Source organism: Herpailurus yagouaroundi, unplaced genomic scaffold (assembly GCF_014898765.1).
Source record: "Herpailurus yagouaroundi ecotype Mexico unplaced genomic scaffold, PumYag 166, whole genome shotgun sequence".
Taxonomy (NCBI): Eukaryota; Metazoa; Chordata; class Mammalia; order Carnivora; family Felidae; genus Herpailurus; species Herpailurus yagouaroundi.
The window spans coordinates 7,477,693-7,492,884 of record NW_024412407.1 but is presented as its reverse complement, the minus strand read 5'-3'; the positions used below and the strand labels follow the sequence as shown (position 1 = coordinate 7,492,884).

The 15,192-nt window shown below is 46.3% G+C and overlaps 2 protein-coding genes across 4 annotated transcripts in view; one reads left to right on the top strand and one right to left on the bottom strand.

Annotated features, from left to right (window-relative positions):
- Window positions 1–14,490, top strand: part of PCED1B (PC-esterase domain containing 1B) — a 138,329-nt gene extending 123,839 nt beyond the window's left edge. Inside the window, exons 1-3 of one of the 3 annotated variants that reach the window (XM_040488354.1) lie at window positions 4,997–5,085; window positions 5,423–5,577; window positions 12,851–14,490. In XM_040488354.1, coding sequence (XP_040344288.1) covers window positions 12,899–14,197 — 1,299 coding nt within the window. In that variant the 5' untranslated portion in view covers window positions 4,997–5,085; window positions 5,423–5,577; window positions 12,851–12,898 and the 3' untranslated portion in view covers window positions 14,198–14,490. Of the gene's footprint in view, window positions 1–430; window positions 619–4,996; window positions 5,086–5,228; window positions 5,578–12,850 lie in introns of those variants that run through there. The other 2 variants (XM_040488355.1, XM_040488353.1) reach the window with 2 other exon arrangements.
- Window positions 620–9,746, bottom strand: LOC121039015 (uncharacterized). The gene is made up of 4 exons (XM_040489030.1): window positions 9,503–9,746; window positions 5,801–5,948; window positions 5,562–5,760; window positions 620–1,585 (listed from the first exon to the last, which is right to left on the bottom strand). The coding sequence occupies exons 1-4, from the start codon at window positions 9,744–9,746 to the stop codon at window positions 1,115–1,117; spliced, it is 1,062 nt and encodes a 353-aa protein (XP_040344964.1). The 3' UTR covers window positions 620–1,114.
- Window positions 14,491–15,192: the final 702 nt, after the last annotated feature.

Genomic DNA, 15,192 nt, shown 5'->3' with positions numbered 1-15,192 from the left:
GAGGGTGAAAGGAGAGGATTTGGAGGCGTTAAGTCAACTAATGCAGCACACGAATGTGCATCACAAATCCATTTGAAGAGGGAACCGTCTGCTTCTTATCCCCTCCTGTTCTCTTTTCTCACTTCCTCTTCCTCTCCCCTCTTTCTGTCCTTCCCCACTCTGCCTTTTCGGCGGGGCGCAAGCTACAAGGCAGGAAGAACCGAGGGTCTGAGTTGTGAAAACAAAACAAAGTTTAAGAGTCAGTAAATACAAGCTACACCCAGATTACTGAGAAAAGTGAAATAAAAACCAGCTCAGAGCCAAATTCCGGGAAGATGCTGTATGTTGGACTGACTTCGCGTTTTCACATTTGTTGCCTTGAAGCTTTGGTCATTAGTCTTCCGGTTCCTAATACAAAAAAGTAAATGCTGACTCGTGTCATTGGCCTCAGATACCACCGGAAATGGCATCTTCTCCCCAGCCGCTGGCTCATAAGCATAGAAGCACCCAGGGGTGAACTTATCTGCCTTCCAGCCCAGGCCTGGCCTTCTGATCTACAGCCGAGAAAGGAGCCCGTCTAGGGAAGAGATCTCGGATCAACTGAGAGGTACATTTTCAAATCACCAGTTACTGTAATGAGTAAGTACTTTCCAGTTTTCCCATTTTATTTTAAGCATTAATTAGGATCCTCATTTCTTGGGCACTTACTGTAGAGAGGAATCACCGTCCTAACCCCCTTCACCCTACCCCCACTTAACTGGACAGCCCTGAAGAGACAACTGTTATTTTGTAATAAGAAAGATTTATGATCGATACACTACCCTATCTCTAAAAACGTACAGTAAAAAGAGACAGCCAGTTGTGAACAGGAGAAAGGATGTGAAGCATCGGCTGTCTGTGCAATCTTGTATGTTGTGGTTGACCACAAAGGCTTGGCATCAGTTTTGACTCCCAGCTCTGCTTTTTATAAAATAGACGACCTTGGGCAGACGACTTCATCTTCCAAACTTAATTTTTGAATGTGTAAAATGGAGAAAAATAAAATACCAATGTCACAGATAACCAGGTAAAACACTTAGGATACTGGTGGAGTGGACACCAAATGTTACCGAGTAACAAGTGAAATTAGCATTTCTCAGTAATAAAGTAAGTCCTTCATTTGACTGGAAAGCTCTCTTAACGAGGAACATCCCAACCCTTGAACATGCAGACGTGGCTCGAGTATAACAACAACGAACATGTGCAAAGTTTCCAGAGCATTGCACCTGATTTCCACAGTTAACCCTGGTGAGTGCAGAGCCGTTGACATGATTTTGTCACTGAGGGATAGAGAAGCCAAAAGCCCGGCTGAAGCCGGCAGCAGGAAGGGAAGCTCACGGGTCCAAACTCGGAGCTGAAGGGAAGAAAACAGGGCTTGAAAAAAGCCAGTGTCAGAGTGAGTTTGCCCGTTCCATTCTCCAGGCGAGCTTCTCTCCTCTTGGACCTTGTCTCTCTTCTGGTTCCAAGCCCTGCAGCTTAAAACTGGCAAAGTCCTTGGTCCCACTGCTGCCAACACACGGAGCGGTGGGAACGCAGGTCTTCCAGATCCGTCTATAGCACAGTGTAGCTAGGGAGCAAGGCGGACGAGAGACTGACTCTTAGAATCCCATTTAATTCAACACCTTTTTTTCCCATAGAAACACTATTGCACTTAGGAAGCAGACACCACATTGTTAATCATAACAGCAATAATAAAAGAATATCCAACTTAAAAGCTCTTTACAGGGCCCTGGGGTGGCTCAGTCGGTTAACCATCTAACTCTTGCTTTCAGCTCAGGTCATGATCTCATGGTTTGTAAGATCAAACGCTGCATTGGGAGCCTGCTTGGGATTCTCTCTCTCTCTCTCTCTCTCTCTCTCTCTCTCTCTCTGCCCCTTCTTCACTTGGTCTCTATCTCTCTCTCAAAGGACAAAAAAAAAATTAAAAGCTCTTTCCTGTGATCTCCTTAGAGGAGCACTGGAGGCCACTTCTCCCATCTGAATGCTGAAAACACAGGAGATGAAGTGAGCTCAGAGGTGGGAAACCCCAGCCTGCTGACTCAGCCTAACGTTCACATCACTGCTTAAAATGGCTCTTGTGGCCATTCCTGGAGACAGAACTTTCAGAATCCAAGCTGCTCATCTGTTGAAAGCAACTTAGTCTTTATTGGCTCCCCATCACCCTTCCTTTCCAACCATGGGAAATTTTTATTCAAATACTGGTTAGAATCTGGAGTAGTCAGCATAAGTATAAAGAATTTCTAAGTACAAACAGAGCTTAGCACAGCACTGAGTTTTCCACTGACCCATTAGGAGGAGGAATTAACTATCAGTGAATGAAAGCTGAACTGAGTTAACTTCATCCCTGCTGTTTCCTCATGGAAAAATTTAAAGCTGTGTACAAAACATGGCTTTGGGGGCGCCTGGGTGGTGCAGTCGGTTAAGCGTCCGACTTCAACCAGGTCACGATCTCACGGTCCGTGAGTTCGAGCCCCGCGTCGGGCTCTGGGCTGATGGCTCAGAGCCTGGAGCCTGTTTCCGATTCTGTGTCTCCCTCTCTCTCTGCCCCTCGCCCGTTCATGCTCTGTCTCTCTCTGTCCCAAAAAGAAATAAAACGTTGAAAAAAAAATTAAAAACAAAACAAAACAAAACAAAACATGGCTTTGATTTGTTTTTCAACAGAGAATAAAAAGGAAAACGGTATGCAAATATTATTTTTCTAGATAAGACTATTTTTTCCTCTTAATTTCAACAAATATTTATAGCTGGGGTTAAAAGCTCAGGTTTTGGAGCCATAATTCCTCTTAAAGAAACAAAACAATATCTTTGGCTTATCTAATCAATCAGAAGATTCATTGGCAATGACAGACTAGTTATGCCTTTTCCTAGCTGCACCATCTTGGGTGATTTACATAACCTCTCCAAGCCTCAGTTTCCTTATTCATAAAGTGAAGATAGTAATAGTCCTTACCTCATGAGTGGGCCCGGCAGGCAGTAACTGCTCCATGAATGCTAACCATTATGCAGAGGGGTAGAACGGTGGGGTGAGACCCAGCCTCCAGGACTAGGATATACTGGGGTAGTTAATTATAGTACAAAATAGAACCAAGGACTAAGTCAGGGCATCTATCAGAAGGAGGAGGGACTTTCCTGTCTGGGGAAAAAAGGGAGGCTTTCAGACAGAGCTTCATTTGAAACTGGATCTTAAGGCAGAAACAGAATTTCAGTAGAAGGGGTGCCTGGGAGGCTCAGTGGTTTAAGATTCTGACTTCAGCTCAGGTCATGACCTCAAGGTTCCTGGGTTCGAGCCCCACATAGGGCTCTGTGCTGACAGTTCAGAGCCTGGAGCCTGCTTTGTATCCTATGTCTCCCTCACTCTCTCTCTCTGCCCCTCCCCCTCTCGTGCTCTGTCTCTCTTTCGCTCAAAAATAAATAATAACAAACATTAAAAAATTAAAAAAAAAAAATTTCAATAGAGGAGGGGGTTAGGGAGCACTGATGCTGAGCCACAGAGCAAACACGAAGAGGTGAGAAAAAGCTCAGAGTATACACAGGCTCTAAAATTCATCCACAGGCATTGGGGAGCGGCACAGAAGGAAGGATCCTATCTTGGGTTAAAAAACAAAGTTTATAAATACAACATGTTGGGCTTATGCTAGCATATCAAATGAAAGTGAAGATACAAAATTCAAAAGCCTAGATGATCACATTTTATGTGAGAACACGGAAACTAAAAACCATGCCATTTTAGAAGTCTTCCAAAGTAAAAAGACACACTTTCTTTACTTCTTATGTTTATTCATTTTTGAGGAGAGAGAGAGGGAGGGAGGGAGGGAGGGGCAGAGAGAGAGGGGGGACAGAGGATCTGAAGGGCAGACAGCAGTGGGCCAGATGTGGGGCTCGAACTCACGAACCATGAGATCATGGCCTGAGCTGAAGTTGGACGCTCAACCAACTGAGGCGCCCCAAAGACACACTTTCTTAAGAATTAAGAATAATTTACGGAAAGCACAAGAGGTAATCATAAAACCTAAAACAGAGGTGAACTCGATCGCTGTGCTCAGCTTCCCAAAATATATTGCAACACCCTTCTCCCTAAAGCATATCCTCAAGAATCCCATCTTATTTTTTAATGCCAGGAAATAGGTGAACGGTTCTCCATCCAGGCTCTCATTCAAGGATTTTGAGGTTTCAGGAAGAGTGGAGACAGCCATACTCAGAGGCAGAGGTGATTCCCACCTGGTTATCCCCAACCAATGTGGCAAGCCTCAATGATACATCAGCTCTCTGAAAATGCACAGCAAGGATATGTTGCCATCATTCCCACAGAGGATCTGATATTTACCTTTAGGAAGATTGTCCAAAGGTCACAAGAGAATTATCTTAGGAATGCAGCCATGGTTTGATGGTAGGATAAATTGACGTCTAGAGAATTTGAAAGTGATAAGAGGCCCACACAGAAGGTTACTCGTTGCCCCCTCCCCTTCCCCACCCCCTGGGAACTTCATTCCACTCACCTGAATGCGTCTGGAACTCAGGAGACAAGTTTGGGCTGGCTTAATTTATTGAGCACTTAAAAACGCGGTGGGCCTCACGCTAGTGACTTCGTTCATTTAACCCTCACTTTAAAGAGATTCGTGGTTATTAGTCTCGTTTTGCTGATGAGGGTTCTGGAGTGCAAAAAAATGACTTAAACGGCCCTGGGTCTCAGGGGCTCGTAAGCGGTGGAACCGGATATAAACCCCGGGAGCTGATTCCGAGCCCCCCCCCCTCTGAGCCACTGGGCTTTGCCGCAATTCGGGAGGCATCTGCATACAAATGGTGATTGATAAGGAGACTTGGATAATTTGTTTCCATCCGAAGTGGGACTTTTTCTGGTGGGGGGAAGGGTGCTGTGAGTAATTGCGCTGGAAAAACAGGGGGCAAACCTGAACAGTTTGGGGCAAACAGAAATGTGAGAGTGGAGGGATTTACCCAGGGAAAGAGTGTTGAAGAAAAGAAGAAAGGAGCCCATTAGTAGGTCTTGAGAAAGACCAACAGTAGAGGAGTTGCCCGAGAAAGAGAAACCCACACCGGATCCTGGGGGAGGTGAGCCGGGATACTGGAGTGTCAGCCTGGGGCAGTTTTCCTCAGCGAGTCACCTGGGGCGCCCCCAAGACCCCAGGAGCTGGGAATGCTTTGGGTGATAAGGCCCACGAGGTGGCCTTTAACAGGAGCGGCCGGGAAATCACTGGTGATTTACTGACCAACATTTCTTGGGTTTGGTGGAGTTGGAAGCCAAATGAAAGTAACAGGAGTGAGTGGGAGGTGAGGCCCCAGCCACAGCCCGTGCAAATAACCCGTTTCCAAAGTGGCCTTGGAGGGGAAGCAAAAGATAGGACTGTCCTGGAGGTGGAGTCAAAGAAGTTTCCTTTCTTTTTGAAAGCAAGAAACCAGAATGCGTTTAGTGCTTAAGGGAAGGAACCAGCCACAGGAGAGGGAAGAAAAAGTAGAATGCGTAATGACCCCCTCTCCAGGGGACAGCGTGGAGCAAAGTTCCTGAGCCGCCAGAGCTGAGAAATTACCTTTACACCTGAGCAGGTACAGCTGTGCCTCTGCGGGAGGAAGGGGGCACCGTGGGCTGGAGGGCTTGATGCAGGGGAACGGGAGCGAGGTGCCGTCTGCGGGCTCGGGTTTTCTCTGCCGTCCCAGCGGGGAGGGGTTGTTGTGCGCGCCAGGCGCTGTACTAGGCCCTTGACAAACAGTGACGTGATCTCTTTTCGTCTTCACGGCGGATCGGTGATCGGTAGGCGATCTACCTCACTTTACCTCCAGAGGAGACGGTGGCTCAGAACGGTAGGCAGTCAGCCCAAGCGCACACGGCTGCTTGGGGCCAGAGTCCACGCCTGACTTGAGTGTCTCCAGGGCAGGGAAGGCCGGCTCGGCTGCCTGTCTTTCCGTTATCTTTCGGTCTCAGGGTAATAAGAGGTAGGAAGTTAGCGAATACAGTTTAAATACTGATTGGAGACCGGAATGTGGAAGTTTGTCATAGACTCGGCATGATTGAAATAGTGTGTTTGTTTATAGGGATTGCTTTGATATTTTTACCCTAGGAGATCCTTTCGTAAAACAGGAGTTGTTTCTTTTTCTTTTTTTTTTTTTTTTTATGGAGCTATTGAATAAGAGCTCCATAGTTTGTTTCGTTTTTATAGAAGTCACCTGCATATCAGGTATTATGAAGCCACCCTTCATTTGTAAAGGATGCTACCAGCATTTCGTTCTAAAATCCATAAGAAAATTTTATATGAGACTGTTCCCACAGGGAAAATACGCTGCCTGGCGGATTTTTACACGTGGCCATTTTTACACTCTAAAAGTGTGTGAAATTCTTCTGTGGATACTTTATTGCAAAAGAATCCCAAATTTAAGATTGTGGCCCCAGGGGGATGGTGCTGATACACCTGGATTATGTCCGCGGTGAGTCCTGCCTCCACCAGGAAAACCTGCAGCCCACTTCGTTGCCTGCCTTCCTTCTTCCTTCCTTCCTTTCACCGTTCACATTTATTTATTTTTGAGAGACAGAGTGTGAGTGGGGGAGAGGCAAAGAGAGAGGGAAACACAGAATCAGCCTCCAGGCTCCAAGCTGTCAGCACAGAGCCCAACGCGGGGCCCAAACTCACGGACCCCGAGATCATGACCTGAGCTGAAGTCGGACACTTAACCGACTGAGCCACTCAGCGCTCCCCGTGGAGCCCACTTTGAAGATCACTATTCTAGGTTTCAGTTTTCCATTTCCGTCACTTGTGTTTGAGATTTTAGATGTGGTGCATAAGGATTCATTCCCTGAATAGCCAAGTAAGAAATACGGGCCATATAGGGATGGGGTAGAGGAACCTTGACAGTAGTTGGGGGATGTGAGTCACTTTGCAGAATGACAACTGTCACAGCCCCCAGATAGACACAGGTGATCTCCAATTTGTACTGAATTAATTAATGGGCTGCAGAGCTGAGGCCTATTTTAGAGGGGAAGTTACCTGGAGTGGGGGATTAGAATCCCAACTTTCTAGGGGCTGATATTTGCAAAGAATTTGCGTTCTTTACCATAGTAAATTATTTACCATAATATTTCACAGTATTTTATGTATTTTTTAAAAATTTGCTCTCAGGGGCGCCTGGGTGTGTCAGTCGGCTTCGGCTCAGGTCATGATCTCACGGTTTGTGGGTTCGAGCCCCGCATGTCTCTGTGCTGACAGTTTAGAGCCTGGAGCCTGCTTCGAATTCTGTGTCTCCCTCTCTCTCTCTGCTCCTCTCCTGCTCATGCTCTCTCTGTCTCCTTCATAAATAAATAAATAAATAAATAAATAAATAAATAAATAAAATTTGCTCTCAGAACCACTTTTAAACATAGTAGGCCGGCAATATTTTCCCCTTTTTTGTGTTATATGGAAAAGAGTGTGTGTTAATGGACTTGCCCCAGATCAAAAGAGCAGTCTCTTGAGAATCAGCAATCCTCAGGCCATTCATTAAGCTTTCCCAAAGAGAAGTTTGAATTGTTTGTTTTTCTTCTTAGAAAACTTACTGTGACACGCAATTTAATTTTTGACAAGTTTAAATCCCGCTTAGAAAATTCAGCAAATGCCAAGACACAGCGGTAAATTCGTGAAAAATAATAATCTTATTTGTACTGTCTGTTCCGTTTAAATAGATGTAAGGGGATCTTGGAAAGTTCCACACATTGATTTGATTACGAAAAATGCAGGTAGAAGAAAATGAACTATTTATATTCCCAACATAATGTTGCATTAAGATGGTTAGTCTTATGCAAGAAATTTTTTAACTAGTTGCAAGTACTTCCTATAACTAATCAAAACAACATCCTAATTGTTAGTGTTTACCTCTGATTTAAGGCTTCTCTGCAGGGTCTCTAGAGCAACTGACCTATATCTGTGTCTGCCTTCCTGTAACTAAAGATCAATAAGAAAAGAAATTAACCTAAGTTCTACAACACGTTGATGAATGAAAAACAAATGTTATGTGTTTGGCTCGTGATAGTTATACAAGCAATAGTCAGTGATTTATAAGTCATGGTGCTTATGAAGGTATTAAAAAATTAATTACCCCCAAACAGAAATCTAAGCAAAATACTTGAAAGTAATTTATTGTAGTAGTAGCCATTATTAATGCATATTTCTGTAAGAGTGTTAGTCAACGTCCAAATAGAAAGCATGGAATTAGGGGCGCCTGGATGGCTCAGTCAGTTAAGCGTCCGACTTCGGCTCAGGTCATGATCTCACGGTTCGGGTTCGGGAGTTGGAGGCTGCGTCAGGCTCTGTGCTGACAGCTCGGAGCCTGGAGCCTGCTTCAGATTCAGTGTCCCCTCTCTCTCTGCCCCTCCCCCATTCATTCTCTCTCTCACTCTCTCCCTCTCTGTCTCAAAAATAAATAAACATTCAAAAAATTTAAAAAAAGAAAGCATGGCACTAACTTATGATTTGAGGAATCATCATCAAACTCTTTAAAAAAAAAAAAGTTTTAATTTGACGTTGGAATCACACCTTGCAAGGATCACCCAAATACCTCCTATCCCCCTCCTGCCTCTTCCATCTGGCTTTGGCGCTTCATTTACGTATATCCACTGTAGCCACTGGCACCTTCTACAATACTTGCCTTTCTGAGTCCATTTCCTTTCCGCTCCTCTTGAGAGAAGAGACCGCCTTTTTATACCTAGTCCTTCCATCTAGCACAATAGCTGGTTCTCAGTGACCTTTACTGAATGAATGAATGAGTGAATGAATCACTCTATCTATAAAACAGCTACCAAAACTAATAAGGGAGTTGAGCACATTTGAAGCACATTTTTAGCCTAGGCCAAAAAGCCCCAAAATCTGTTTTCAACTCCCTTTTTTGTTTCATTTTTTTTTATAAATAAAAACTTTGAAATTGGAACATACCAGCCTTTTTTTTTTTTTTTTTTTTTTAGAACAGAGAACATTTAACTCTCAAGTTTTCTTCCTTCACTACCTCCACCCCCCAGAAGTCACTTTTGTTTTTGTTAGGTTTTGTTTTTAATGTTTGGTATCTTAGTTTAAATGATTCTTTCCCAGGGCGAGAATCCGAAGGGTGTCTGATTTGCTACTCCTGTTACAGGGGTGGTGCTCTTGATCAAGAATTTCATGAATTTCCTTTCAGTTTAGCTTCTGACTGGAGTGCTCTTTCCCAGTCATTTTCTCCCCCCCCTTCTTTTCCACAGTCCGATCTGCTCACAGGCTCCATTTGCGGAAGGACGATGGGAAATTCCCGGGGAGACGTTTTGCCCAGTGTTGACGCTGAACCCTTGTAGCTGCATTTGGGTGGGTTAAGTTCACTGGTGGGGACAGAGGGCAGTCAGAATTCCTCAAACACTGTGAGAGGCCTGGGAGTCTGCAGAATTTTGTTTTGGTTGTTCTGAAATCCAGGTCACTTAAATTTTTGCGTGTCTTTTGGTTGAGGTCAAGGGATGGGATGAAATATGTATACTCTCACTCACAGCCCCCCAGCCCCTGAGTACGCACAAACCACCTTTCTCCGGGCTCGCAGAGGAAATAGTTGCCTGACTTTGCATAAAGACCTACCAAGGCACTCTTCTCTCCTGTCTTCAAATATCTCCGGGACATGGGCCAAGATCTTGTATTCGCACCAGCCCGCAGGGCATTCTGTTGTAAAGGATGCAGGGCATTCTGTTGTAAAGGATGTCTCCTACCGAGAGACCAGAGACCGACTTTGGCGTTCATGGCTTTACATTTTAGCTCCATCAGATCACATAGGAATATCCTTCCCTGTAAAACGGAACTAATAAAAATTATCTCATAAATGGGATTACATTTGTAAAGCTACTGGCATCCAGTAGCCACTCAACAAACACAGATTTTTGCTTTTCTTCAAAATCTTTCACTTAGGTCACATCATTTGCTCTTCACAGAACCCTGCTGGGCAAACGGCACACGTTCTGTAAGCACCCCCCACCCTTTTCATAGATGATTAACCTGGTGTTTTGAAACTTGCTTAGTAATAATAATAACAACGAACTCTTATCCATGCTTGCTACATGTCAGGCATTGTTCTAACCATTTTACATTTAGTCCTCACAAGTCTATGAAGTGAGCGCTAAAAGTCCCATTTCACAGATGAGGACCATTAAGGCAGTGAAAGGCTACGTCATTGCCCAAGGACAAAGAGCTGGCAAATAGAATAGTTGAGATTCAAACCCAAGTAGTGTTGGTCCGAAAGAAGTGCTCTTCACCAGTATACTTCAGTGCCCCTCTTTCCCACGGTTTTTAACTAGTAGATTGGATTCCCATCTGTGAGTCCCAAGTCTAGAGCACACTTCAGACTCAGAGGAGGAATGCATTAGGTCCAGTAAACAAAATACCCTCCTGGAGACAGCACCAGGTTATCCGATCTGCCAGCCGGGACTAGGCACACAGTAGGACCAGAGAGCCAGCCCAGGGAAGGTGCACACAGCCGAGCAGCATGAGAAGCTGAGACGCCCCGGGAGGAGATTTCCCTCTTCACTTTGCCCTTTAGAGACTGGGGTCTAGGGCAAAGGAGGACTATTTGTTCACAGAGACCCTGAAGGTCCACAGCACCTGTTCATTCAATGGTACTTAGCGCTCTTTGTATTGTACTTAGCCGTGAATATTTCTGAAGGGCTCCTGAAGGGCGTGACCAGGTTTTACTCATTTTTCTACCCTCCATGTGGAGCCCATAGTAGGTACTTAACAAGTGTGAGCTGGATGAATAAATGGTTACAAACCAAGGAACATCCCTGAGCCCCAAAGGGATTTGGGGTTTGCTTTATGTTTTATTTTGTTGCACCGCAAGGAACTACATCTCATTTTTAAGCTTTTTTTTCTGATAGCAAAAACATTTAAATGAAGATTCTTTGGGGACAAATAAGCCAATATTTTCAACTCTTCTCTTAGGGCAACTCTTTTATATTCTACCCATTTTCATGTTTTTATGTTTGTACATTACCCATTTAAAACCACAAATAGTATGACTTTTAGAAACTGAATGTGTGATTTAATAATAAGCATCCACCCCCACCTATTAAAATGCTTCCTAATGCATAAAAGCCTACAAATATCAAGCCACAATGGATTTTATTGACTTCTGTGTAAGTGTATGAAGTGGATGCCATGTTCCTCTCCATCCGAGATGTGTCGGTAATATCGGACTGTATTTCTCCCTTGTAATCATTAATGGGCATGGTTGTAAATGGCAGCTTTAAAAAAAACGTAAACTGGGGCGCCTGGGTGGCTCAGTCGGTTAAGCGTCCGACTTCGGCTCAGGTCACGATCTCGCGGTCCGCGGGTTCGAGCCCCGCGTCGGGCTCTGGGCTGATGGCTCGGAGCCTGGAGCCTGCTTCCGATTCTGTGTTTCCCTCTCTCTCTGCCCCTCCCCCATTCATGCTGTGTCTCTCTCTGTCTGAAAAATAAATAAACGTTAAAAATAAATAAATAAACGTAAACTGAAGTTTTGAAGATGAGTTTCACAACTCTTAACATTTTATTCAATGTGCTGAGGAGGAAAAACTTTTCTTCTACCCTCTTAGGTTCAGTATCTGGGGCCCTGTGAATTAAACAGAGACAGGTTAAAAGGAGAAAAAGCACACCATTTTTGTTAATATTTATGTGCGCAAGAGTTCACCAAAAAGAAATGAAACTCAAAGAAGCAGATTCGGGGGCTTACATATTATTTTAACAAAGGCAAAGGGGCTTGAGCTTCATGGGATGATGAATTGTGGGGAACAACTCAGAAATATATAGGGGGACTAATGGAAAATCGGGGCTATTTTAGTAAAGTCTCTTTATGCAAACTCATCTTGGTGTTGACAACTCCCTGTCTTCTTCCTTGACTCTTCTCTCCCTGGTGGGGGAAGGATCACCTGCGCCAAAGGGAAATTTGTACAGTGCTTTTAAGCAAATAAGGAAAGTTCTGAGAACACTTCCTATGTCTGTTGATTCTTAGTTGCTTTCAGCTCAAAATAATCCTTACACCAAAATGGCATCTTTGGGGATGGTGTACTCTGATCTGCTTCCTACGGAAAGTAAAGAATATTACAGCTGAAACGTGTGAATTATTCCCAATGTTACTGCCTTTTTCACAAGTCCTATTCGCAAAACAAAAACAAAAACAAAAAAAAACCACACACACACACACACACACACACACACACACACAAATCCAGCAGCTTCCTTGTTAAGGAAATCTGTTTTCATATGTTTTCTGACCTGGCACCTGTACTTTTCTGTTGTTTGTGGCATTTCCGTGAGTTCTTTTTAAATTATTAAAAGTAAGGTACAATTATATAAAGTCTATTTACAAAAAAGGGGAGAAGGCAAGTCATCCATAGCCGGACCTTTTCTATTACGAACTATGCTTTTGCATATTTTCTTTCAGTGTTATCTACGTGCTATAGTTGGAGTGAGGTAGGGCATGGAACATATCACCACAGGCTCTGTGCTATTGCTCGCTCACGGTGGTCATTACTGAGCAGCTGCAGGGTTGACCTCACCACTCTTCAGTCCTCAGACACCTGAGCTGCCTGCCCAGGGGCAGTCTGACTTCTAGCCAGGGGAGGAGGGCCTGTGGGGTTGGCCGCTTCTGGCCCGGTGGAACTTGGGCCTCCAAGAGCCGCTGCAGAGGCTCACAGGTTAAGGTGAAGCATGGCCAATGGGCTTATAGCTCCGGGCTCCCTTCTTGCTCTCTTCCCACTGCCGGGCTGAGGGGAGTGGACTTCCCAGGCCAACCCTCCATCCCCTTGCCTGAGCCTTGCCACACCAGGGCCCGCCCAGGGTGGGTCCCTCCCAGCCACTCTCTCCTTCTGTCCTAGCAACCTGAAGACCTCCCGGGTGGAGAGGAAAGACCTAGGCGGCGCACCATGGCCGTCATGGCCCACCTGCTGGCCGCCGACGTGCAGCAGCTGCTCCACAACAAGTTCGTGGTCATCCTGGGAGACTCTGTCCAAAGGGCCGTGTACAAGGACCTGGTGCTCCTGCTGCAGAAGGACCTCCTGCTCACTCCCACCCAGCTCAAGGCCAAGGGGGAGGAGAGCTTTGAACGGGACAAGCTGGTGGACGGAGGCCAGCGGGGCCCCATGCACAACGGCACCCAGTACCGGGAGGTCCGCCAGTTCTGCTCCGACCACCACCTGGTGCGCTTCTACTTCCTGACGCGCGTGTACTCCAGCTACCTCGAGGCCATCCTGCAAGAGCTGCAGTCCAGCCAGCACGGCCCCCCGGACGTGATCATCATGAACTCCTGCCTCTGGGACCTCTCCAGGTACGGTCCGGACTCCTGGAAGAGCTACCTGGAGAACCTGGAGAGCCTGTTCGAGCGCCTGGGCCAGGTTCTGCCCGAGTCGTGCCTCCTGGTGTGGAACACAGCCATGCCCGTGGGCAAGAAGATCACCGCGGGCTTCCTCCCGCCGGAGCACCGGCCTGAGGATTCCTCCCTGAGAGACAGAGTCATCGCGGCCAACTTCCACAGCTCTGTGGAAGCGAAGAAACACGGCTTCGATGTGCTGGACTTGCACTTCCACTTCCGCCACGCGGGGCGCCACCTGCAGCGGGACGGAGTGCACTGGGACGAGCTCGCGCACCGCCACCTCTCCCAGCTGCTGCTGGCCCACGTGGCCGACGCCTGGGGCGTGGATCTGCCCCGGCGGTACCCGGTGGGCCCCTCGATCCGGGATGGCCCCGCGAGGACCGGACCCGGCCGGGGAGTTGAGCGGCAGCCCCAGGCCAGCCCAGATCAACCGTCCATGCCTCCTGCCGGGTACCGCCCCCTGCTCCCACTTCCCCATCTACCCCCGCCCCCGCCTCCCCTCCTGCCCTTGCCCCCACATCCTCGCCCTTTTCCCTTTCACCCTGTGATGACCAGATTCCAGTTCGGTCCCCGAGATCACTTTTCTGCCTCAGACCATCCTTTCCAGTCCGATCCGTTCTCCTCAAACCATTTCCATTCAGATGTCCCGTCACCTACCCAGACAGGATTTTCCTTTGAAGATGATCCCCAGCCACCCAGGCCCCCTTTCCCCACACCCTACCTGCAGCGGGCCCCTGTGGTTCATAGGGGGTTTCCCCGGCATCTACCTCGTGGCCCCTATGTGCCCTGGGGTCGCCGGCCCAGATCTTCCAAGAGACAGGCCCCATCCCACCCACAGCCAAGGCCTCAATAAACTGACTTGGGGGCCTTACTCCTCATGGTGGACATGGACTGGGCAGATCATCTGACTCTCCTGAAACAGCCTGACCTTGTTAACAGAAGCCTTTGCTCCCTGCTTGGACTTCTTTTTGGTCATTGCTGTTACTAATAATGGCCTAGAAGAGCCCTTCAACCATTTTTGTTGGCTGTGGCCTTTTCCTCCAATCGTTGGTGGTGACCAAGCATTACTCCTGCCTCTCCACTCCCTGTCCTCTTTGTCTTTTTGTAAACCTAAAATTGAAATAAAGAAGTAGTTTCACAAAAGTAGTTGTAGATTTTGCGTGTGTCTGTATGTAATGGTGCCTCCCCTTTCCAATAAATAATTAGCTTAAAAAGCAAGGACGGGATCTGTTGACTTGAGTGTTTATGGCACCTACTTGACAAACTATTCAAAGTGGAATTTGTCTAAAATCATTCTGAGGCTTTCCATAAAATACACCTGATTCCTTACGAATAGGCAGAAGAACTTTAATTTTTTGTGGTCTTTTCCAGAGATTCTCAAAGACTCATTGAATTTTAAAACTGGGAAGAGTGGGGGCGCCTGGGTGGCTCAGTCGGTTAAACGGCCGACCGGCTCAGGTCATGATCTGGCAGTCCATGAGTTCGAGCCCTGTGTGGGGCTCTGTGCTGACAGCTCAGAGCCTGGAGCCTGTTTCAGATTCTGTCTCCCTCTCTCTGCCCCTCCCCCGTTCATGCTCTGTCTCTCTCTGTCTCAAAAATAAATAAACGTTAAAAAAAATTTTTTTTAAATAAAAAATAAAACTGGGAAGACTGAATATATAATATTTAACGCAAACAAGGTAACTGCAGCTAAGCATGGTGAGTAACTTGTTCTAGGTCACCCAAGAGCCCTCATCCACCAGTCTTTCCTACTTTATGGTATAACTTTCAAACCACAGGACTAATTTATTTATACCAACTAATACCAAACCAAGAAGGACAGGTTACCAAACATGGTCCTTCTATGAA